The sequence below is a fragment of the Bubalus bubalis genome, chromosome 21, assembly GCF_019923935.1.
Source record: "Bubalus bubalis isolate 160015118507 breed Murrah chromosome 21, NDDB_SH_1, whole genome shotgun sequence".
Classification (NCBI taxonomy): domain Eukaryota; kingdom Metazoa; phylum Chordata; class Mammalia; order Artiodactyla; family Bovidae; genus Bubalus; species Bubalus bubalis.
In genome coordinates, this window is record NC_059177.1 from 11,585,098 (window position 1) to 11,610,451 (window position 25,354).

The 25,354-nt window shown below is 47.4% G+C and overlaps 2 protein-coding genes across 5 annotated transcripts in view; one reads left to right on the plus strand and one right to left on the minus strand.

Annotated features, from left to right (window-relative positions):
- ACAA1 (acetyl-CoA acyltransferase 1) overlaps positions 1–11,402 on the minus strand; it is a 30,854-nt gene extending 19,452 nt beyond the window's left edge. Inside the window, exons 1-3 of one of the 2 annotated variants that reach the window (XM_045163943.1) lie at positions 11,112–11,402; positions 10,818–10,911; positions 9,784–9,841 (exon numbers count right to left, since the gene is read on the minus strand). In XM_045163943.1, coding sequence (XP_045019878.1) covers positions 9,784–9,841; positions 10,818–10,911; positions 11,112–11,282 — 323 coding nt within the window. In that variant the 5' untranslated portion in view covers positions 11,283–11,402. The remainder of the gene's footprint in view (positions 1–9,783; positions 9,842–10,817; positions 10,912–11,111) is intronic. The other variant, XM_045163944.1, reaches the window with a different exon arrangement.
- A 2,716-nt stretch (positions 11,403–14,118) lies between these two features.
- On the plus strand, positions 14,119–18,471 carry MYD88 (MYD88 innate immune signal transduction adaptor). 3 transcript variants are annotated; one of them, XM_045163946.1, is made up of 5 exons: positions 14,119–14,617; positions 15,496–15,630; positions 15,970–16,131; positions 16,321–16,412; positions 16,682–16,843. In XM_045163946.1, the coding sequence occupies exons 1-5, from the start codon at positions 14,290–14,292 to the stop codon at positions 16,700–16,702; spliced, it is 738 nt and encodes a 245-aa protein (XP_045019881.1). In that variant the 5' UTR covers positions 14,119–14,289; the 3' UTR covers positions 16,703–16,843. The 3 variants fall into 3 exon arrangements, with proteins under 3 accessions (XP_045019881.1, XP_045019882.1, XP_045019880.1); XM_045163947.1 differs by having other exon boundaries at positions 14,129–14,617; positions 15,970–16,159; positions 16,370–16,412; XM_045163945.1 differs by having other exon boundaries at positions 14,179–14,617; positions 15,970–16,150; positions 16,682–18,471.
- Positions 18,472–25,354: the final 6,883 nt, after the last annotated feature.

Here is a 25,354-nt window from a genome sequence, read left to right on the forward strand (position 1 = left end):
TTAACCTTGTACACATATAGATCGCTGCTGTATCGAAGCCTCATGGGAACTGCAAACCAAAACTACAACAGATTCACACACAGAAAGAGCAACCCAAACACAACACTAAAGATAGTCATCCAACCACCAGAGAAGAGAACAGAAGAAAGGAAGATCAACAAAAACAAATCCAAAACAATTACAAAAACGGCAGTAAGGTGTGGGCGTCCAGGGCTTGAGAATTCACCTTCCAATGCAGGGGATGGGGGTGTGATCCCTGATCAGGGAACTGAGAGCCCACAGGGCAACTAAGCCCATGCACCACAACCAGAGAGAAGCCCTCGTGTGACAGTGAAGATGCCACGTGCCGAGACGAAGACCTGACGTAGCCAAAAATACATAAAAAATATTTAAAAAAGAAAATGGCAATAGGAACACACATATGGATAATCACCTCAAATGTAAATGATTTAAATGCTCCACCCAAAAGACACAGACTGGCTGAATGGATACAAAAATGAGACCCATATACATGCTATCTATAAGAGACCCATTTCAGACCTAGGGACACATACAGCCTGAAAGTGAGGGAGTGGAAAAAGATATTCTATGCAAATGGAAATGAAAAGAAAGCTGGAGTAGCAATACTCGTATCAGATAAACTAGATTTTTAAGAAAAGACTGTTACAAGAGACAAGGAAAGACAGTATATAATAATTGAGGGGTCAATCCAAGAAGACATAACAGTGTAAATGTATAAGCACCCAACACAGGAGGACTTCAATGTTTAAAGCAAATGCTAACAGCCATAAAAGTGAAAACTGAGCATGAAAACATGCTCACCTCGGTCATGGCCACTGTGGGAAGCGGGAGGGGCCTGCCAGGGGCTGGGCAGCCTCAGCTGGACCCGACCCTGTGGACAGTCCATCACCAGACTGCACACTCGCACAGAGCTTACCACCTCTCACAGGAGGACAAATCCTATGATTCCTGAGGGTCCTCTTGACCCACTTGTGAGAGGCACCGTGGTATATATAGGCATGGTACCAGAGAGTCTCAGGTTCGAACCTCACCTCCATTAGTGCCACTACTGTGAAGCCCTGGCCAAGTCACTTAACCTCTCTGAGCCTCATCTGCAGGCTTTCAGGAAACAGAAACTGCTACGGTAGGTCAAGTCGGCCAAAGCACTTCCACCCTCACCCTCCTCCCCGTATGGCCCACCCCAAAGCCAGACAGGATATGGGGGGTACCCTGCCACTCTCAATCCTCAGGACATCACAGCCAGTTTCTCCATTTTACAGCCACCCAGCTGAGGCCCAGAGAGGCAAAGGGACTTGCTGCAAGTCACAGAGCCAGTGAATGTGGGATGGAATCAGGACTGACCCCAGATTGGGCAACAATTCTTACATGAAGCCGCGAACAGTTCTTCCGCAGAGATTGGTGACACCACAAGAACAGAATCCTACGTGCAAATCAGAAGCACTGGGACAGGATGACCAAGGCTGATACAATTCACTGCTAGAGATTCCACAACACTGGTTCCAGCCAGGAGTCTCCTGGCGTACGACTGCTAAATACTGGCTTCAAACAAACCAATGGGAGCCATAGACCAGACACTGTGATAAGACAAGATCACCTTTCTCCAGCTGTGGAATGTGGGTTCAGTAACACTGCACAATCAAAGGTGTGTTTTGTTTTTTTTTTACGAAATGTCCTGACGCACGCAGAGGTAGAGGGAATACTATAATGAACTCCCACATATGAATCACCCAGCTTCCTCTATTGTCAACACTGGTCAACAGTGCTTCCTTTCTCCCCCTCCCACATCTTTCCCAAGGCTGGAGTGCTTAAAGCAAATCCCAGATGCAGTGTCCTCTCACTAGTAACCCGTTCAGCCTGCCAAGCCAACGAACGACATTGTTTTTATATAACTGGCATGCCAGTGTCACACCTAACAAAAAATAACAATAACCCTTAAATAATCTAATATTTGGTCCATGTTCAAGTTTCCCAGATTGTGTCAAAGATGTCTGTTTGCAATTAGAAGAGTGTTCACAAAATTCATTTTGCTCCAAATTCTACAACTATGGCACTTCACAAGTTCTACTTCCAAGAAGGGCTGTAGGAGGCACAGAGATAGGAAATGCATCAACACCGCCTCTGAAAAGCTCCAGCTGTGTGCTGGACACAAACTAGCTCACAGTAGGCCCTCAAGATGAGGCCAGGTTCCCTCTTAACCTCTGTACCCGGTCCAGCAGCCCTGGGGAGGGTGGGCCCTACCTGTGCACCATGGAATATTACTCAGCAATGAAAAGGAACAGGCTGCTGATACAACAATCTGAATGAAATCTACAAAGAATTATGCTAAAAAAAAAAAAAAAGAAACCTAAAAAAAAAAAAAAGAATTATGCTGAGTGAAAAAAGCCAATTCCAAAAGGTTACAATTGGTGTGGTTCCCTTTATATACCTTTCTTGAAATAAAATTATAGAAATAGAGAAGAGATCAGTGGTTGCCAGGGATCAGGGAGCAGAGGAGTGAGAAGGAAAGTGGGTGTGGCTATAAGACGGGCCTTGTGGTAGTGGAAATGTTCTGTAATTTGATGGTATCAATGTCAATATCATGGTTGGGAAATTGTACAATAGTTTTTCAAGATGTTCCCACTGGGTGAAACTGGGGAAAAACTACGTGAGGGTCTCTGTATTCTTTCTTAAAACTGCATGTGATTATATCAAATATACTGTCTCAAAATAAAAAGTTTAATTTTAAGAAAAAAAGCAAAATCGACAGTAATACAATAATAGTAGGGGACTTTAACACCCACTTACACCAATGGGACAGATGACCCCGATAGAAAATCAGTAAGGAAACATATTAAACCAGATGGACTTAATTGATATTTATAGAGCATTCCATCCAAAAAGAGCAGAATATACTTTATTCCCCAGTGCACATGGAACATTGTCTAAGACAGATCACATCTGGGGCCACGAATCAAGCCTTGGTAAATTTAAGAAAACTGAAATCATATCAAGCATCTTTTCCAGCCACAATGCTATGATATTAGAAATCAATTACAGGGAAAAACTGTGAAAAACACAAACACCTGGAGGCTAAACAACATGCTACTAAACAACCAACAGATAACTAAAGACATCAAGGAGGAAATTTAAAAAGTACCTAGAAACAAATGACAATCAAAACACAGCAATCCAAAACCTATGCAATGAAGCAAAAGCACTTAAAAGAGGGAACTTTTCAGTGATTATCTCAGAAAACAAGAAAAATCCCAAATAAACAACCTAACCTTATGCCTAAAGCACCCAGAGAAAGGAAAGCAAATAAAACACAAACTTAGTAGAAGGAAAGAAATCATAAACATCAGAGGAGAAATAGAGACGAAGAAAACAATACGAAAGATCAATGAGAGCAGCAGCTGGTTCTTTAAAGATAAACAAAATTGACAAAATCAATAAATCTTTAGCTAGACTCATCAGAAAAAAAAGGAGCAGGCTCAAATCAATAAAATGAGAAATGAAAAAAGTTACAACTGATGTCAAAGAAATACAAAAGATCATAAGAGACTACTACAAGCAATTATATACCAATAAAATGGACAACCTAGAAGAAATGGACAAATTCTTAGAAAGGTACTACCTTCCAGTTGAACCAGGGAGAAATGAGAAATTCAAACAGACCAATTACAAGTACTGAAATTGAAACTGTGATTAAAAAACTTCCAACAAACAGAAGTGAATTCTTCACAGGTGAATTCTATCAAACATTAAGAGCTAGCACCTATCCTTCTGAAACTCTTACAAAAAACTACAGAGGAAGGAACGCTCCCAAGTTTATTCTATGAGACCACCATCACCCTGATACTAAAACCAGACAAATACCAACAAAAAAAATAAGAAAGAAAGAAAAGTACAGGAATTCCCTGGTGGTCCAGTGGTTAAAAATCAATCCACCTGCCAATGCAGGGGACACGGGCTAGATCCCTGGTTAGGGAAGATTCTGCATGCAGTGGGCCAACTGAGCCCGTGGGCCACACCTACTGAGCCCTCTCTCTGGAATCTGCAAGTCACAACCACTGAAACCACCACAGTGAGAAGCCCACGCACCATGAAGAAGAGCAGCTCCTGCTCACTACAACCACGGAAAATCCTGCATGCAGCAATGAAGGCACAGCGCAGCCAAAACTAAAATTCTTTAAAAATGAATTATTTATCTTTAAATTTCTTAATTAATTTATTTTTGGCTGTGCTGGGTCTCTGTTGCTGCGCAGGGGCTTCTTCTGGCTGCAGCACGCAGGCCTCTCACTGCCATGGCTTCTCTCGTCGCAGAGCGCTGGCTCTAGACACGTGGGCTCGGTACTTGCAGCATTCGGCTTAGTTCCCCCGCAGCATATGGAATCCTCCCGAATCAGGAGCTGAACCTGTGTCCCCTACACTGGTGGCAGATTCTTAACCACTGGAGCAGTAGGGAAGTCCAGTAATAAATAATTTTTTTTTTAAAAGAATAAACTGGAGAGAGACTATTTAAAGAAAAAAGGAAAGAAAATTACAAGCCAACATGAATGATGAACACAGACACAAAAATCCTCATCAAAATACTAGCAAACCGAATCCACCAACACATTAAAAGGATCATAAATTCCTGATCAAATGGAATTTATCCCAGGGATGCAAAGGATTCTTCAATATATGCAAATCAATCAATGTGATACACCACATTAACAATCTAAAAAATAAAAACCATTATGATCATCTTGATAGATCCAAAAAAAGCTTTTGAGAAAATTTAACATCCATTTATGATAATAACTCTCTAAAAAGTAGGCTTGGGGGAACCTACTTCAACATAATAAAGGCCATATACAACAAACCCACAGCTAACATCATTCTCAACAGTGAAAAACTGAATGAATTTTCTCTAAGATCAGGAACAAAATAAGTAGCTCATCCTTGCCACTTTTATTCAACATAGTTTTGGAAGTTCTAGCCACGTAATCACAGAAGAAAAAGAAATAAAAGAATCCAAGTTGGAAAAGAAGAAGTAAAACTACCACTGTTTGCAGATGACTTGATACTATACACAGAAAATTCTGAATACTCTACCGGAAAACTACTAGAGCTCATCAATGAATCAGTAATTATGCAGGATATATAATTAATACACAGAAATCTCTTGCATTCCTACACACTAATAATGAAAAATCAGAAAGAGAAATTAAGGAAATAATCCCATATACCATCACATCAAAAAGAATAAAATACCTAGGATTAAACTTACCTAAGAAGGCAAAAGACCTATACTGTACTTAGAAAACTATGAGATGCTGATGAAAGAAATTAAAGATAACACAGACAGAAGAGAGATATACTATGTTTTTGGATTAGAAGACTCAATATTATCAAAATGACTATACTACCCAAAGCAATCTACATATTCAATGCAATCTCTGTCAAATTACCAATGGCATTTTTCACAAATTAGGAAAAAAAAATTACGATTTGTATGAAAATACAGAAGATCCTGAATAGCCAAAGCAATCTTGAGGAAGAGAAACGAACCTGGGCCCAGTGCAGGGGTCCTCGGTGCGATTCCTGGCCAGGGAACTAGATTCCACCTGCCGTGACTGAGAGGTCACGTGCGGCAACTAAAGACCCCACAGGCCGCAGCCAAGACCCAGCGCAGCCAAACACACCAACGTGCCGTGGAGCAGCGCTACAAATGATGTTTTAAAAAAAACAGAAAAATGGGGCTGGGGGAATCAGGCTCCCTGACTTCAGACTATACTACTAAACTATATTAACCAAAACAGTTCTGGTACTGGCACAAAAACAGAAATACACATCAATGGCACAGGATAGAAAACCCAGAGATAAGCCCACGCACCTATGGTCTCCTAATCTATGACAAAGGAGGCAAGGATACAGAATGGAGAAAAGACAGACTCTTCAACACATGGTTCTTGGAAAACTGAACAGCTCCATGTATTAATAAAAAATGAAATTAGAACTCCCTTTAACACCATACACAAAAATAAATACAAATGGAATAAAGACCTAATTGTAAGGCCAGATGCTACAGAACTCTTAGAGGAAAATATAGCCAGAACACTCTCTGACACAGATTACAGCAATATCTTTCTTTGATTCACTTCCCAGAGTAGTAAAAATAGAAAGAAAAAAAAAAGAGAGAGAGACCAAATTAAACTTAAAAAGCTTTTGCACAGCAAAGGAAACCATAAACAAAATGAAAGACAACCCACAGAATGGCTGAAAATATTTGCAAAGTGACCAATAAGAAATTTATCTTCAAAATACAAAAACAGCTCCATGCAGTTCAATATTAAAAAAAAAAAAAAATCAAAAAATGGGCAGAAGATCTAAATAAACATTTCTCCAGAGAAGACATACAGATGGCCAAGAGGCACATGAAAGGCAGCTCAACCTCACTACTTATTATAGAGTAATGTAAATCAAAACTACAATGAGGCACCATTTCACACTGGTCACAATGGCCATTATCAAAAAGTCTATAAACAATAAATGCTGGAGACGGCATGGAGCAAAGCAAACCCTTCTGCACTGCTGATGGGAATGTAAACTGGTGCAACCACCATGGAAAACAGTATAGTGGTTTCTTTATAAAGCTAACGATGATCTGGCAATCCCACTCCTGGGCATATACTTGGAGAAAGCCATAACTCAAACGGAGAAGGCAATGGCACCCCACTCCAGTACTCTTGCCTGGAAAATCCCATGGATGGAGGAGCCTGGTAGGCTGCAGTCCATGGGGTCGCTAGGAGTCAGACACGACTGAGCGACTTCGCTTTCACTTTTCACTTTCATGCATTGGAGAAGGACATGGCAACCCACTCCAGTGTTCTTGCCTGGAGAATCCCAGGGACGGGGGAGCCTGGTGGCTGCCGTCTATGGGGTCACACAGAGTCGGACACGACTGAAGTGACTTAGCATAGCATAACTCAAAAAGATATATGTACTCCAACCTTGACTGCAGCACTGTTTACATTTAGCCAAGACATGGAGGCTTATAAAATGTCCATCATCAGAGGAGTGAGTCAAGAGGTGATACGTATATATGATGCAATAGTGTTCAGCCACGAAAAAGAAAAAATAATCCCATTTGCAGCAGCATGGACAGACCTAGAGATGATCATACTAAGTCAGACAGAGAAAGACAAATACATGACATCACTTGTATGTGGGACCTAAAAAAATGATACAAATGAACCTATTTACAAAACAGAAACACACTAAGAAAACAACTTTATGGCTACCAAAGGGGAAAGGTGGGGGGAGGGATAAATTAGGGGTTTGGGATTAACATATACACACTACTATATATAAAATAGATACATCATCAAGGACCTACTATATAGCACAGGGAACTTGACTCAATAATCTGTAATAACCTATATGGGAAAAAAACGAATATATTTATATGTATAACTGAGGAACTTTGCTGTACACCTGAAACGAGCACAACATTGTAAATCAACTGTACTCCAATATAAAACAAAAAATTAAAATTTAAGAGTCTACAAATAACAAATCCTGGCTACGGCGTGCAGAAAACAGAACCCTCCTACATTGTTCGTGGGAATGTAAGTTGGTGCAGCCACCAGGGCAAACAGTATGGAGGGCACTCAAAAAGCTAGAATTAGCCTTGCTGTGTGATTGGGCCATCCAACTCCTGGGCCCACATCCATTCAAAACTATGATTCAAAAAGATACATGCATCCCAGAGTTCACTGCAGCACCATTTACAAGAGCCAAGACATGGGAGCAACGCAAACGTCCATCAGCAGAGGAGTGGATAAAGAAAATGTGATAGGTGTATACAGTGGAATATTACTCAGTCGTAAAAAGAATGAAATAATGCCATATGCAGCAACACGGATGGACCTGAATAGAGACTGTCACACTGAGTGAAGCCAGTCAAAGAAGGCCTAATATATGATATCGCTTACATGTGGAATCTAAAATATGACACAAATGAGCTTATCTTCAAAACAGAAATGGACGCCCAGAAAACAGACTTGTGGTGGGGGCAGTATTAGGGCAAGGATGGCATGGGAGTTCAGGGCTGACAGACCCAAATTATTATATAAAAATGGATAAACAACAAGGTCCTACTGTGTAGCACAGGGAACTACAGTCACTAGCCTGTGATGAACCATAATGGAGAAGGATATTTTTTTAAAAAGAGTGTATATAAACATATGTGTACCTGAATCATTTCGCTATACAGTAGAAGTACAACACTGTATATCAACTATGCTTCAATTTAAGAAAAAGAATGTCTAAAATATGAGGCCAGAAACCATACCTACTCTCAGCCTTTATGTTCCCACCATTCTCTGTGGAAAGCCTGTTCCCAGCTGGACAAAGAACCCTGACATGTACTAGGTATTCTAACATCCCTCCTTCGGGTGGGTTCCCCCAGGCTTTCACACGGGTTTCAGCCCTAGAAGCTGGTGGAGACACCTCTGCCAATGTAATCTGAGCTGGGCACGGGCACAAAGTCCTGCGCAAATCCCGAGACCCATGGACTCAGAACCTCGGGGTGAAACCTGCTGATTCTAGCATGTGACCAGAGTTGGGAACCTCTCGACTACAGGCCAGGCCAGGCTTTGCTGAGACCTTCTTGGGTGGAGAATGTCCTAGGCACCTGTAGCCTATTTACCCTTCCCAGGTCCCCTAACACCCTACTACTTAGTTACTGCCCCTTCACCCAATCCACCCAGTGATCAGTAAACACTGACTCAGTGTGAGGGATGCTGACATGCTTACAATACAGTGCCCGAGAGGACGCCCAACCACACACAGAAAGTGAATTAACTAGCCACATCTACAGCAACAGAGCAAGACAGCAAAAGCACATCAAAAGGAAGCGCATAGCCAGCGACTGGAAAAGAAGCCCTCTTGCTAAGTCTTGGGTGCTCAGGGAAGCCTGGTGAAAACGGTGACACTGTTTGGGCAGAATTTAGCGAGGAGAAGGGCGGCAGGGACAGTACTGCATGGGGAGACTGACCAGCTTAGGGAAGCAGTGGGCAGACAGGGTGACTTAAAGCAGCAGCGGCAGGTAGATAAGACTGGAAGGCAAATCTGGAGGCAGATCGAGAAATCTTTTGAAGTCTAGGCTAAGCACTCTGAGTGTCTCCTAGTCTCCACATCCTTTCTCATTTTCCTGTTCCTTCACTAGTTCATGTTCCTATTATTCCTTCTCCATGCAACTGGGATTATAGACCTAAGTGGTTCTTAAATCTACACATGAAAATAATTTAAAGTTCCTCCCCCATCTTAGGACAAGAGGTAAAGGGCAATTCACCAGGGTACCTTCTGGGCGACCCCTGGGTTCTGGCCCATTCCCAAGTTTCTGTGGATGAGCTCTGCTTTGGAGGCACCAGCTTGCCAAACTAGCATTTAAAAAGCTCTCTTCAGTGTGCCAACCTGGATATCCAGGCAAAGTTCACACCTACAAAAGCCAAAGCAACAAGCTGACTTCGACTTAAGAAAGATTGGGCCACAGCGAACTTTCTGCTCCAGGCCCAAAGGCTGTTTGTCCTGGCTCCGCACCAGTAAACACACTCTCCTTTCAAAGTGGGGGAAAGGTGGCATCCAGAAAAACAGGGTGCCGAGCACCCTGGCTGTGTTCGGGTCTGGAGTCCACTAGACCCTGATCTTCTCCCACCAGCAGGCTGAGTTCTCTGGGGCCGGAGCCCAAGCAAGAGTCTGAATAGTCAACCCAGAGCAAGAACCAGAAAAGTTTACCTCAGAAACTGGGCGATTCGGGCCATGGTCGCTCCGGCCCCAGGCTGAAGCACGTTTCCTGTGGACAGCAAACCTCCAGTCAGTGCCAGGTGGTGCTCTGGGCACTAAGGCACGGCTGTGATGACCAGAGTGGGGGCGTTCCAAATCCTCCTTCAGAACCACTGGAATGTCAAGGTCTGGAGCAGTGTGAGCCAGCTACACAGCAGCGTGTGCTGGTCAGACACTAGATCCAGTTCCTGAGAGGCCCACAATCCCCTGCCCATGCACCCTGCTTTTCCAAATCAGCACACACTGGGCAGGTCGCCTGCCTTTAAAGGTAACACGGAAAGAAGAATGTAGTGCAAAGCTTGAAGTCGGAGGAGGCAGTCCTGTCAGTCAGGAAAGTGTTTCTGAAAATGCACACCTCCTTGAGTGTCCTCCACCTACTCACACTCCAGGGGTTGAACAGTGATCCCCCACCTAGGGGTAGCACCTCTGTGATGAGACTCTTACCATATAATGTTAGGTTCCAGGCTAAGGTGGGAAGCAGAGGTGGGGGAAAAGATTATACTAAAGGTCAAGAGGCCCTAGATTCAGGGCCAAGCTCTGCTGCAAATCCCCAGGCAGTTTCTCCATTATTAACTGCAAAGCTGGACTTGGATGGTTTTTCGATGTTCCCTCTGTTCTACCCTGGCATAGACAGTACATCAGGATAGGTAGAGAAACCCAGTCTCCTGTCCCTTAGGGTGTTCTCAAACCCTGGCACCCAGACTCTGGCGTGAAAATGTTTGTCCCTTGCGATTCCTACTTCCTATCATACTTAATATGAAGAATGTGCTTGAAGGCGGCACAAAAAGTGCCTGGACGCGGGGGTGGGGGTGGGGGGGTGGTGGAGTCTATAACCCTAAAGAGACGATTACACTTATCTGCGTGCAGTCCGTCGCCGTTCCCCTCACTGAAGACGCCTGGAAAGCGCCTGGAGGGAGGTGTTTGAGGAGCCCTTTGACGGGATGGGAAGGCGAGGATCGAGCGCAGGGCCAGGGTAGTGCACTCACCCACGCAGATCTCTCCCAGCTGGGCCGGGCTCAGCTTGACGTCCTGGAGAACCGCGGTCATGACGGCGGAGAGAAGCTCGTCGGGAGTGGTGTCCTACAGCCGAAAGAGCGACCGCTAGGATCCCGAGTCGGGACCCCAGCTCCCAAAGCCTCGCCCTCTCCCAAAGGGACAGAGCGGTTACAGCTCCGGCGCAAAGCCACCACCGACGCCGAAGGGAAACGAACGGAGGAGCCAGACCCCAGCCCACCCCGGGCCTTCATCTCACACCTGGCTCTCGAGCCCAGGTGCCTCACCTTGAAGCCGCCGCGGCCCGACCGGCCAATGGCCGTGCGCCGCCCGTGCACCACCACGACATCCTCTGCGGACGCCCGCCGCGCGCCGCTCCAACACGGGGCGGCCTGCGGCTCCGGGTCCGAAGCGGGCCGGCCCTTCAGGTGACCCAGCACTACCTGCAGCCTCCGCATTGCGCAGCTCGGCCAGGTAAACCCTCAACCAGCCAAGAAGAGAGGGCTGCAACCAACAGGCCGTGGCCCACGCAGGCACGGGACCTTACCTCTGACCCACGGATATCTAAGTCCCACCCACAGACCTACTGGTCTGACTGGCCTTTCCCTCTAAAAGTCCCGCCCATCTCCCCACCTCAGCCAACCTCTGGTTGGCGAGCCTGCCTGAGGTCCCGCCCCAATCCGCAAACCGAGCTTCCCAAAGTTAGACCTCAGAGAGTCTTTTTACTCAAAGCCCCGCCTACAGTAGCCTACGCCTGCCAACCGGGAGGTGGACTTTTCTGAAGCCTCGCGCAGAAACGCAGACAGGAATTCTTTGCACTTGCAGCCCTACCTACTGCCAAACCGCAGGCGGGTTTGCAGGAGCACCTTTCGTTTCTTGAAGAAAATTTCACTATTGCCAGGGGTCCCTTTCCCTACAACCCTGCCCACTGCCCGCCACCAAACACATGGCGAATTGTCAGGAGCGCTGCCTACAGTTTCTTAGCCGGGAAAGAGGCGCCGGGGCCTCTCGTTCCTCTTCTCCCTTCCTAACCTTCTCTGCTGTCTCCCCCAGGCTGGGAGACCGAGATAATTCCGAGATGCCCCAGAGCCTACCTTGACGTGTTTGGGCTCTCCTGGGAAGTCTTTCGAGAAGACTGAGGGAATCTGGGATTCTGGGGTGGCAGGAGAACGGATTATACAAAGTGGCCGAGATGTGACGGGACTCCCTATCTGGAGAAAGAGCCGTATACATGCATCAGTTCAGTTCAGTTCAGTTCAGTCGCTCAGTCGTGTCCGACTCTTTGCGACCCCATGAATCGCAGCACGCCAGGCCTCCCTGTCCATCACCATCTCCCGGAGTTCACTCAAACTCACGTCCATCGAGTTGGTGATGCCATCCAGCCATCTCATCCTCTGTCGTCCCCTTCTCCTCCTGCCCCCAATCCCTCCCAGCATCAGAGGCTTTTCCAATGAGTCAACTCTTCGCATGAGGTGGCCAAAGTACTGGAGTTTCAGCTTTAGCATCATTCCTTCCAAAGAAATCCCAGGGCTGATCTCCTTCAGAATGGACTGGTTGGATCTCCTTGCAGTCCAAGGGACTCTCAAGAGTCTTCTCCAACACCACAGTTCAAAAGCATCAATTTTTCTGCGCTCAGCTTTCTTCACAGTCCAACTCTCACATCCATACATGACCACAGGAAAAACCATAGCCTTGAGTAGACGGACCTTTGTTGGCAAATCTAGGTTGGTCATAACTTTCCTTCCAAGGAGTAAGTGTCTTTTAATTTCATGGCTGCAATCACCATCTGCAGTGATTTTGGAGCCCCCCAAAATAAAGTCTGACACTGTTTCCCCATCTATTTCCCATGAAGTGATGGGACCAGTTGCCATGATCTTCATTTTCTGAATGTTGAGCTTTAAGCCAACTTTTTCACTCTCCTCTTTCACTTTCATCAAGAGGCTTTTGAGTTCCTCTTCACTGTCTGCCATAAGAGTGGTGTCATCTGCATATCTGAGGTTATTGATATTTCTCCCAGCAATCTTGATTCCAGCTTGTGCTTCTTCCAGCCCAGCGTTTCTCATGATGTATTCTGCATGTAAGTTAAATAAGCAGGGTGACAATATACAGCCTTGACGTACTCCTTTTCCTATTTGGAACCAGTCTGTTGTTCCATGTCCAGTTCTAACTGTTGCTTCCTGACCTGCATATAGGTTTCTCAAGAGGCAGGTCAGGTGCTCTGGTATTCCCATCTCTTTCAGAATTTTCCACAGTTTATTGTGATCCACACAGTCAAAGGCTTTGGCATAGTCAATAAAGCAGAAATAGATGTTTTTCTGGAACTCTCTTGCTTTTTCCATGATCCAGCGGATGTTGGCAATTTGATCTCTGGTTCCTCTGCCTTTTCTAAAACCAGTTTGAACATCAGGAAGTTCACGGTTCACATATTGCTGAAGCCTGGCTTGGAGAATTTTGAGCATTACTTTACTAGCATGTGAGATGAGTGCAATTGTGCGGTAGTTTGAGCATTCTTTGGGATTGCCTTTCATACACACATTTTTTAAAAACAAATTTTACAGTCAGTTTGGGATTAGTGCCCACCTACCCCACTAGGTTGGGGTCTCCACCAAGGCAGGGAAAGACTTTGTATCCGGGGTGCTTGAAATATACTTGACATTTAATAGGTGATCAATAAATACCTATTGAATGAGTGAATGAACCAAAGCTTTCCAGGTCAGGAGGTGTCCCCTGCCCCCTAAAGAGCGAAGCCAGGTGCCCACTTGACTCCCAATGTCAGTGTTTTCCCCTAGACCCCAGAGGGTAGTTCTGGGATTCTCTCAGACACCTAAGGCTGGGGTGTCCTGTTACCCTCAAACACGCAGGGAGCGGTTGTGCTCCCCACTTTTGAAGGGCATGGCCGTGGCATGTCTCTGGCGCCAGAAGGCAATATGCCCTTTCCCTCCTCCATGGCCGAGTGTACAGCCAGGGAGTCCCCAAAGTCCTGCGGACAGGAGTGCTCCCCCAAATAGCGGGGGGTGGGGGGAGGCAGAACCGAGGCCTGTCCCTGTGCCCCCTCCCCGTCATCCTCGAGCGCAGCACCGCCTGAATCCTCAGATCCCCAGTGGAAAGAAGGTAACTCCCCCACTTCCCAAAGATTAAGTCCCGTCTTTCCTGTAAACGCGGAAGTAAAGTCATCGTCCCACCGCCGCGCCAGACTCTAGTGGACTGATGGGTGGAGCTCAGACGCCTCAAAAGGCGGGTTCCGGGTCCCCACATCCCCAGCCCCCCCGAGATCTCGAAGGCAGTGATGGGGCGCCCCCCGCCTCCGCACATCTACTGGGGCTCCAGATTGTAGGGCAGGGCGGCGCTTCTCGGAAAGAGAGACAGGCGGGGCGGGACCAGGTGGGCGGGGCGGCCGAAGGGGAAGGAGGAAGCTCAGGCCCACGACGCGACTCGACTGCGCGGCGGCTCCCGGGGCAGCCCGCCATGGCTGAAGGAGTACCCCGCGCGGGGTCCGCGCTCCCCGCGCCTTCCATGTCCTCCCTGCCCCTGGCAGCGCTCAACGTACGAGTGCGGCGCCGCCTGTCGCTCTTCCTAAACGTGCGGGCGCCGGTGGCGGCCGACTGGACCGTGCTGGCGGAGGCGATGGACTTCGAGTACTTGGAGATCCAGCAGCTGGAGAAGTACTCCGACCCCACGAGCAGGCTGCTGGACGACTGGCAGCGACGTCCGGGAGCCTCAGTGGGCCGCCTGCTCGAGCTGCTCGCCAAGCTCGGCCGCGACGACGTGCTGATGGAACTGGGACCCAGCATCGGTGAGGAAGCCCCCTTGCCGGCCTCACATCCGATGTGGGAGCGGGAGATGAAGGACCTGACCTTCATTGGTCCCTCCTCGGAGGGACCCATCCCTCCGAGGAGGCGGCGGGGTGGCGTGGTACTTTGCGGGTAGCAAGGGAGACATTGGAGACAGCCCGTAGAGGAGAAACCGTGCAAGACTAGTTCCCTCTTTCAATACAGGGGATGGCAGGGGCTGGAGAAAGGAGGCGAAGGCCCGGAAAGGCGCAAGGAAACCGCTAAAGCCAAAGCTTTCGCATAGGACCAGGAGTCAAAATCCGGGTCCTCTGTTGGCGTGCTCGGGACTGCTTCAAGTAAAGCAATAAGCAGGGAAGAGGCTGAAAGCTGACAGTCTTGGAAATCTCAGGTCCCTAGAAAATGCACCCCTTCCTGCCACTTTCTGACACACAATATACTTGCACAGGCGTGGGGACAGTGGCCGGCAGACAGGCATACCGTGTTTGGTTGGGGCTGCTGCCCTTGCTGCATATAAACACCAGGTCTCCTGAGTGCTTCTTTCATGCTCTGCTCGCATCAGCAGTGGATCCTAGAGGAGACCTTGGGTTTAATTCTCAGGAGCCTTAAGAGGCAGGGGTGGGGGAGGAAAGGGGCAGAGGCACAAGCCTGACCCTGATGGCTTCTCTCATAGCCAGATCACCACTGATATCCTTTTAGGATGGCCAGAGCCAGGTGGGAGCTCTCCTGTTCAGAGCTGTTGAACTGTGGATGGCACCAATGGGCTGGAGAAGCCCTGGGGCACAACACAGCCAGGAAGGTGGGGCCGGGGCTGGATCCTGACTGTGGGTAAAGGCATGGAGTACCCTTGGGGAGCTGACCACACCTTGTCTCTTCCCTACAGAGGAGGACTGCCAAAAGTATATTCTGAAGCAGCAGCAGGAGGCATCTGAGAAGCCTTTACAGGTGGACTCTATAGACAGCAGCATAACTCGGATAAATGACATGGCAGGCATCACCATTCGCGACGACCCCCTAGGTAAGGGCCCAGTCCTGCCCCTCTGGGCCATAGGACATTGTGGTGTTAAGAGCATGAGTGTTGGAAGCAGATGGGTTGTGCTTGGGCAAGTCACTTAATCTCTCTGAGCTTCAGTTTCCTAAGAAATGAGAATAATAATAGACCAACCTCTGGTTTCGAGTATGAGAAGTGATGCGTCTAGCTCACGGCTACTAGGGCTTGGCCTGGGGTGGAGAGGAGGTACGTATTGTTTGATTGGGTAGGATCCAGGACCAGGGTCGCTTAGGCTGGGGGCACCTGGCTGGGCTCCTCCCCAGCCTTCCTGGAGGGCTCTGACCATCCCATTGTGCTCGCACCCAGGGCAAAAGCCCGAGTGTTTTGATGCCTTCATCTGCTACTGCCCCAGCGATATTGAGTTTGTCCACGAGATGATCCGGCAGCTGGAACAGACAAACTATCGGCTGAAGTTGTGCGTGTCTGACCGTGACGTCCTGCCTGGCACCTGTGTCTGGTCCATCGCCAGTGAACTCATTGAGAAGAGGTTGGCTACGTGGCCACAGGGCAAGTGGGTGGGTGTGCAAAGCCCTATCAGGGATCCCCATGCTGGGGTCCTCCCGGCCCGCCCCTGTCTAGCCTGGCACAGTGGGATCCTCCCGAGGCTGTCCCCTGGTGGGTCACCACGGTGCCTGTAGCCTGCCCACTCTCCCCTAGGTGCCGTCGGATGGTGGTGGTGGTCTCTGACGAATACCTGCAAAGCAAGGAATGTGACTTCCAGACTAAGTTTGCACTCAGCCTCTCTCCAGGTGAGCTCAGCCCTGCCCTGCCACAGAGCAGTGGGCAGGGCCTCAAGATGCCAGCTGTCCCTCCTTAAGGGCCATGGATGTAGCATCAGGGAACTCAGGCAGATCTCTACACACCTAAGTGTGTGTGCATAGGAGTGCCTTTTGTGTGGGTGAATAGGCACCAGGGGTGCTTATTGGGAAAGGGCTCTTGTTAACCCCTGACTGGAGGACTGGTCCAGCCCTGTGATAGCGGAGAGCCTGGAGCAAGCTCTGCCCCCTCTGGCTTGCAGGTGCCCATCAGAAGCGACTGATCCCCATCAAGTACAAGCCAATGAAGAAAGAGTTCCCCAGCATCCTGCGCTTCATCACTGTCTGTGACTACACCAACCCCTGCACCCAGAACTGGTTCTGGACTCGCCTCGCCAAGGCCCTGTCCATGCCCTGAACTGCCCGAGCCCCTGGGAGTGCGTGCCTCTGTGTGCCTGTACATCTCCTTCTACCCCTGCCTCCACCTGAAGTTGTAAGGGGATCTGCGCTCCGCTGGCCTCTCGATCGCTGGACATGCCTGCTCCACGGACACAGCTGCAGCCATGGTCCATATCTGGACAGCACCTCTCATGTCCTGCATAGAACATGTGGCACGCCCACTTGCTGAGTTATCAGCCAGGATGGTGGAAACCAGAGGGGGCTGTGACTAAGCAGAAGACCAGAAGAGCCAGCTCTGACCCCTCCATCCGTCTTGGGCCTCAGTTTCTCTGCCTAAGAACTAAGCAGGGTGGGGAGAACAGGCAGTCGCTGTGTTTGAATCATTGTGGGAAACGGTGAAGCACTGTTTTGAGTCTCCTGGTTGAGAGCCAGCTGGCCGCTGCTGGGACCAGGGCGCTGCTGTGCAGCTGCCTCCACAGTGCTTCGGGGCCCCACACCTCACACCCCACTTCCCCCTGCACCAGGGGACAGAGGGTGAAGCAGGCTGCACTGAGCCTGATCCCCCACGGGCCCACCTCTCATCTGCCTTTTTGACTCCTCCCAGCCTCTGCTCACCTTCAGTGTGGTAAGTCCCCAAGAGTCTGGCCTGCGCTCCTGGGGCTGCCTTTCACTTCCACCTGTCGAGTGCCTGTGGTTCTCTCAGCTCTGCCCTGCATGATACAGGAGCCCGACTTCTGGCCTCTCCATCAAGTTTGGTTTCTGGGGCTAGGTCATCATGGTGGTGTGGGCAGGAAGTCTTTCTTTCCGGGGCCCACTCACAGAGAGAACTTTCCCACCAGTCTTCTGTTGCATAACTGCCTTACCACGTTGTTTGCTGGAACTAGTTTACAGGGACCACACAAGAGCCTCCTGCCCGGAAGCTTGTGGGCACATGGACACATACAAGCTCACACGCCGAGACACAGGGACACATGCACTGGCACCCTCACGCACAGACATACAGGCATCTTCATGCACACATTTCCCTGGGCACAGCTCCCAGAAACAGCTGGTGGCATAGTCCCACCACAAGGGGATCCTAACCCTGGACGAGATGGGACCCTCTTGTCTTCTTTTTCTGTTTTCCTTTTTCACTGGGACCAGATTCTGGAAAGGACCCACTGTACCAGCATTTACACCTTCAGTGAAGCGCAGAGCAAGGAAAAGAGCTGTTGAACTCACACAACAGGTTAGCTGCGACAGCTGTTTTTCTCTCCTCGGGAGAGTTGTATGTTCTTTTCTCTTCACCTCTCCTTCAAGGAGGAATGGTCATGGTCTCAGGTCTCTGTCCCAGGATGAAGCCCAGGACCTTAAATCTAAAAGCAAGTGTATGTCTTCTCTGCTCTACCTTCAGTGAGGGCTGGGGACAAAGCACCTTCCCTTGGGGCCTCAGGAGGGTCAGAGGCCCCACTCTGCCTGATTCTCATGGAGCACTTAGCTACCAGGTGCCCATCCCCTTTGATACTGGGGAATATTTTACAACAATTTCAAAAAGGTATCTTTCAAACCTGTTCCTATCCATTGTGAGAAGGTCAAAGAGAGCTGAGAAAGGCCTCTGTTTGTAACTGCCCCCTTCTGTATCCTAGGTTTATAATAAAGAGTCTCTACTTTGGGAGCAGCAGGTTTCATTTGTGTCTGGAAAGAGTATGGAAGCAGTAACCTGGGATAAGGCTCTTCCGGGTGTGAAAAACTGGCCCCTTGGGGAGGTTCAAGTGGGTCTGGCAGGGGCTTCCTGAAGGCTGGGGCTCCACCCCAGGCCTCACCAGGGCTGCAGACAAAGTTAGAAACAGCAGCTCAGCTCCCCATGCTGGGGACACTGCTTTCCTCTGCCAAGCCGGGTCTGCCAGGGAATCAGCCACATGCTGGGTGAGACAGGGCTGCTCTTCCAGGCTCCAAGAGTTTGCATAAAATCCCCATTCTAGATCACAGATCCCTGGAGAACTCAGTTGTTAAGAATGGCCATCCTGGGGCATGTCTTTGTTAATCCTAAAGGAGTTGATCTGTTTTTAAATAGAATGCACCACTTTTTTACTGTTCCCTTGAGAAAAATTGGAAACTATAAAGGAAGAAAAAATAAAAAAAACACCCATAATCCTAATCCCAGACACAAGCCCAGTGATCTTTTAGAGTGCCCAGAGATTATCAGCGACCTCTGTTACCATGTCCTGGCTCCTGAGCCTTGTGGATGCTGGAGGCATCCCAGCCCGGCCCCTAGCACTCCTAGAAGACCCCCCTGTGTTCAGAGCAGCCCCGAGGCCAGACCTTCCTCTCTAGTGGCCCCTTGGGAACACAGCCTCAGTGTGGTCCCAGCAGGGCCCCTGGGATCTGCCTGGTACCCCCAGGGCTGTGGGGGGAACAATCTTTGGGTCTGCTCCTGGTCATGACGAGGGGTTTCTGGATAACACATTACATCACGGGGAAAGCCCCCGTTCTCTCAGGTCATGATGGTGACACGAATGTGCTCACCTCACTCCCGTGTGATCCTCACACCCCTCCACCTTCCTCCAGTGCCCACCTCCCCACAGGCAGGTTCCCAGATACTGAGAAAGCTTCCTCTTCTCTCTTTTGGTTTAGTCCTCTAAGAAATTTTGACAGAGAAATCCTCTTTTTTCAAAAGAGAAACTTCACTGCCTGCAATCATCCAAGGCAAGTTTTGGAGGGCAGCAGCAGAGATTAAATACAAGATTACAAATCTACATGATAATGGACCTGGATTCCGACAGAATCAAGAGCGAGAGAAAGAAACGGAGAGGGATCTCCTCCAGATTGGACAATAAACTATACCGATACGGTGTGACTTTGTTCAATCCTAGTTCAAACACATTAATTATAAAGAGATATTCTGGAGGACTTCCCAGAGGCTGAGACTCCATACTCCCAATGCAGGGAGCCCCAGGTTTGATTCCTGATCAGGGAACTGTTAATAGATCCCACACGCCACACATCATTATCTCTCATGATGCAACTAAAAAAGATCCTGCGAACCGCACCAAGACCTGGCACAGCAGCCAAATAAATAAGTACTTAAAAAAAATGTTTTGGGGTGATAGAGGACAATATATAGAATATATGAGAACTCTTAACAACAAAAAAACAACCCAATTAAAACATGAGCACACCATCCCTGGTGGTGCAGCGGTTGGGAGTCCACCTGCCAATGAAGGGGGACATAGGTTCGAGCCCTGGTCTGGGAAGATCTCTCATGCCACGAGGCAGCTAGGCCTGTGCGCCACAGCTACTGAGCCTGCATGCCCGAGTCCACGAGCTGTAACTACTGAAGCCTGGGCGCCTAGAGCCTGCACTCTGCAACAAGAGAAGCCACCGCAGTGAGAAGCCCGAGCACCGCTGCTAGAGAGGACCCCCTGCTCCCTGCAACTGGGGAATAGCCTACGCACAGCAACGAAGACTCAGCACAGCCAAAAATAAATTGTAAAAAGCTGCAACAAAACTATCACGTTTAAAAAAAAAAATGACCAAGGGTCTTGAATAGACATCTCTCCAAAGAAGATACACAAGTGACTAAGAAAATACATGAAAAGATGCTATCATTAGGGAAATGCAATTCAAAACCACAATGAAATACCATTTCATTCCCATTAGGATGGCTACTATCAAAAAACTCAGAAAATAACAAGTGTTGATGAGGATGTAGAGAAATTAGAACCTTTGTGCAGTGTTGACAGGAATGTAAAATGGTACAGTTGCTGTGGTATGCCAATTTCCAAAAAAATTAGAAATACCATATGATTCAGCAATTCCACTTCTGTGTATAAACCCCAATGAATGGAAAGCAGGGTGCTAATATCAGAGACATGTGTACACCCATATTCATAGGAGCATTATTCACAACAGCTAAAATGAGTAAGCAAGTCAGGTATGCCCTGACAGATGAATGGATAAACAAAAGGTAGTATATACATATAACAGAATAGTATTCATCCTTAAAAGGAATGACATTCTGACACATGCTGCAATATGAGGACATTATGCTAAGTGAAATGAGCCAGTTGCAAAAAGACAAATGCTATATAATTCCACCTATATAAGGTATCTAGACCAGCCAAGTTCTTAGAGATAGAAAATAGAATGGTGGTTTCCAGGGCCTGTGGGAAGGAGAGAATGAAGGGTTGTTGTTTAAAGACTGGGAAAAGAATACATACACACATAAAACTGAATCACCTCACTATACTTGAAACTAATACAACATTGTAAATTAACTTTACTTCAATTTTCTTAAAAGGCAATTTCAAATAGTATTTGAAAAAAAGAGTTGTTTAATGGGTACAGAGTTTCAGTTTTGCACAATGAAGTGTTCTGGAGATGGTTGTACAAATATATGACAACCTTCCCCGCCCCCCCGGCCAAAAAAAAACCCAACATACTGAACAGTATACTTAAAAATTGGTTACCATGGTAAATTTTGTTATAGATATTTTATCACTAAAAAAAGAGACAACTGGGAAAATCTGGGTATTAGATGATGCTAAAGAATTATCACTATTTGTTTTAGATGTGATATAGCATTGTGGTTACATAAAGGAAATGAACACTTTGTTAAAGACTAATTCTGAAGCATATTGTTATGAAATGGGTAATGTCTTAGATTCGCCTTTAAATAATTAAGAGAGAAAAAATAACAAAGGTTATATGAAGCAAATGTGACTATATAGCAGTTATTAAACTGGAGGAGCATTTCTTCTCTCTGCTTGTGTGTCTAAAATTTTTCATAATTAAAAAATGTTTTAAGTTAAAAAGTACAAGCATCGCTGCTACTCCACTTGCACGAAAGTCTCTCTTCCTGTGTCTCCCTAAGGTGGGCATTTCCTGTGTCTCCCTAAGGTGGGCATTTCCTGTATCCCCCTAAGGTGGGCATTTCCTGTGTCTCCCTAAGGTGGGCATTTCCTGTGTCTCCCTAAGGTGGGCATTTCCTGTGTCTCCCTAAGGTGGGCATTTCCTGTGTCTCCCTAAGGTGGGCATTTCCTGTATCCCCCTAAGGTGGGCATTTCCTGTGTCTCCCTAAGGTGGGCATTTCCTGTGTCTCCCTAAGGTGGGCATTTCCTGTGTCTCCCTAAGGTGGGCATTTCCTGTGTCTCCCTAAGGTGGGCATTTCCTGTGTCCCCCTAAGGTGGGCATTTCCTGTGTCCCCCTAAGGTGGGCATTTCCTGTGTCCCCCTAAGGTGGGCATTTCCTGTGTCTCCCTAAGGTGGGCATTTCCTGTGTCTCCCTAAGGTGGGCATTTCCTGTGTCTCCCTAAGGTGGGCATTTCCTGTATCCCCCTAAGGTGGGCATTTCCTGTGTCTCCCTAAGGTGGGCATTTCCTGTATCTCCCTAAGGTGGGCATTTCCTGTATCTCCCTAAGGTGGGCATTTCCTGTGTCTCCCTAAGGTGGGCATTTCCTGTGTCTCCCTAAGGTGGGCATTTCCTGTATCTCCCTAAGGTGGGCATTTCCTGTATCTCCCTAAGGTGGGCATTTCCTGTGTCTCCCTAAGGTGGGCATTTCCTGTATCTCCCTAAGGTGGGCATTTCCTGTGTCTCCCTAAGGTGGGTATTTCCTGTATCTCCCTAAGGTGGGTATTTCAAAATCATTCATTAGGAACGACGGAAACAGAAAAGAAAATAATTGTTTCCTGCCTCGTTGGGAAAGTGGAGGAAAAGTTTGATAATATATTCCCAGACATCTGAAATCTCATCTTGGATAGTTGGCTTTTTAAAAATTACTTATTTTGAGTCTTACTAGAAATATACTGAAAATATTTTCTTCAACTCAAAAATATTTTTCCTTAAGTTAAAAGAGATTCTCAGGAACTCCATGACATTTGAGACAGAAGGACCAGATTACTGATCCTGTAAGAAGGGAGATGCAACATGGCTGCTCAGCAGTCGCCCTGCAAGCCTTGCTCTGTAGCAAAGGGGACAATGTCTCCAGCCTGGGAGGCACGAAGAGAGTTCTTGCCCTCAAGAAACCAGAAGCAGCCTTTGTGGGCCTCTGGCTGACAGGGAATTCTGAGTGGTTGGGCCAGGAACTGGCAAGTAGTAGAAAACTGGAGAATGCCTGTTCAAACCAGGCTGGAAGGATCCCAAATTCCAGAGGGTGAACTCAGAATCACAGAGTAGACCACAGGCAGAGCCACTGAGCTGGTAGGGAGGTGCGGGAAGAGGGAGTCACCATCATTTCAGGTGAACATTGTCCCCATTGGCTGCTGTTCGCCAGGTGAGACAGAAGAGATGGTCCATAAGTCCCTGGGGACTTCTGGTACCGGGGAAGTACCAGATATGGAATAAACACACCTCTCCCCAGGCCCTCTACTAAGTACAGCTTAACCTGCCCTGGGAGATACAGATAGATAACCAGAAAGAAAGCGGAAGTGTTAGTTACTCAGTCAAGTCCAGCTCTTTGCAATTCCATGGACTATAGCCTGCCAGGCTCCTCTGTCCACATGGAATTCTCCAGGCAAGAATACTGGAGTGGGTTGCCATTTCTTTCCCCAAGATAGAGATATATAAATAAATAAAGACTTCAAAGGACAGAGAGGAAGATAAACAGGCTAGTGGTCTTGGGACTCAGAGAAAAACATGGCAGTGATTCCCAGGTTTTTCTTTTTGCTTCGAATATCTCAGACTGAGCACTGGAGAAGCTAGTAACCTAGAAACAAATGGGTACAAAGAAAAAAAAAAAAGAAGTCCTGCTCTTTCTAGCCAGGAAGGGGCAGCCTAATAAGAAAGAATACTTTCAGACAATAATACTCTACTCCAGCCTAACCACAGGAACACTGTGCAGGTAACACTACCCACACCCTGCCGGCCGAGGCACACCAGGAGCCTGGGCCCACTCCTGTCTGCAGGGAGCTGTCAGGAGGCCTAGCAGTCAGGGCTCTCATCACTACCAGCAGCAATGACCTCCCCCGCTGTGGGTGCAAGCCATCAGGCAGCAGTTAGCAAGGCGTCCCGCCCCCCACCGGAGTGGTCTACGCACAGGCTCAGTGGACAGCCTGAACGCCTGCACTAGCCCAGCAGCAAGTAGGCACCAACTCCACCTCCCCGCGGGCTTCCCAGGTGGCTCAGTGCTAACAAGATCACCTGCCAAGGCAGGAGACTTGGGTTCAGTCCCTGGGTTGGGAAGATCCCCTGGAGAAGGAAATGGCAACCCACTCCAATATTCTTGCCTGGAGAATCCCATGGACAGAGGAGCCTGGCGGGCTACAGATCACAGGGTTGCACAGAGTAAGACACAACTGAGAGATTCAGCACACACGCGTACCTCCCTGCTTCCTAGGCCGGCAACAGAGGCTGAGCTGGGAACCCGAACTCTGACCTCTTTCTGACAGCATCAGTGTGGCGACAGAGTGAGCCTGCTAAAACAGAAGATTTATTTATTTATTTTTTCTCTTTGAGATACTGATTTTAATTTTGGGAGTAAGTAAACAGAAGTGGAATTGCTGCATTTTACTTTTAATTTTTTTTTGTAGCTATATTCTGCTATTATTTTATTTTTTTTGTATTGGTTTTGCCATACATTGACATGAATCAGCCATGGGTGTACATGTGTTCCCCATCATGAACCCCCCTCCCACCTCCCTCCCCATCCCATCCCTCTGGGTCATCCCAGTGCACCAGCCCCAAGCACCCAGTATCATGCATTGAACCTGGACTGGCGATTCGTTTCACATATGATATTATACATGTTTCAATGCCATTCTCCCATATCATCCCGCCCTCACCCTCTCCCACAGAGTCCAAAAGACTGTTCAATACATCTGTGTCTCTTTTGCTGTCTCGCATACAGGGTTTTCGTTACCATCTTTCTAAATTCCATATATATGCATTAGTATACTGTATTGGTGTTTTTCTTTCTGGCTTACTTCACTCTGTATAATAGGCTCCAGTTTCATCCACCTTATTAGAACTGATTCAAGTGTATGGAGCACTGTTTATAATAGCCAGGACATGGAAGCAACCTAGATGTCCATCAGCAGAGGAATGGATAAGAAAGCTATGGTACATATACACAATGGAGTATTACTCAGCCATTAAAAACAGAAGATTTAAATACCTATCCAGAGTCTCATAATACTCTAAATGTCCAGGACTGAAAGTCACTCTTCATACTGAGAACCAGGAAAATCTCAACTTAAGCAAGAAAGGATAACCAACAGTTGTTAACCCCAAGATGACACTGATGTTAAAATTATCTGACAATGATTTTTAAGCAGCCAGTGTAAAAATGCTTCAGTAAGGTATTACAGATGTACTTCAAACAAATGAAAAGCATCTCAGCAAAGAAACAAAACAGATGAAGAACTAAATTGAAATTTTAAAACTGAAAAAAAAATCCACTGAAATAAAAATCTTACTAGATGAGTTCCATAATAAAATGAACTATGGCTCAGCATGAACTGTTTCATGTTGAGGTTTGACAGAAAACAACAAAATTCTGTAAAGCAATTATCCTTCAATTAAAAAATAAATAAATTTAAAAAAAGAATAATAGAAATCACCTA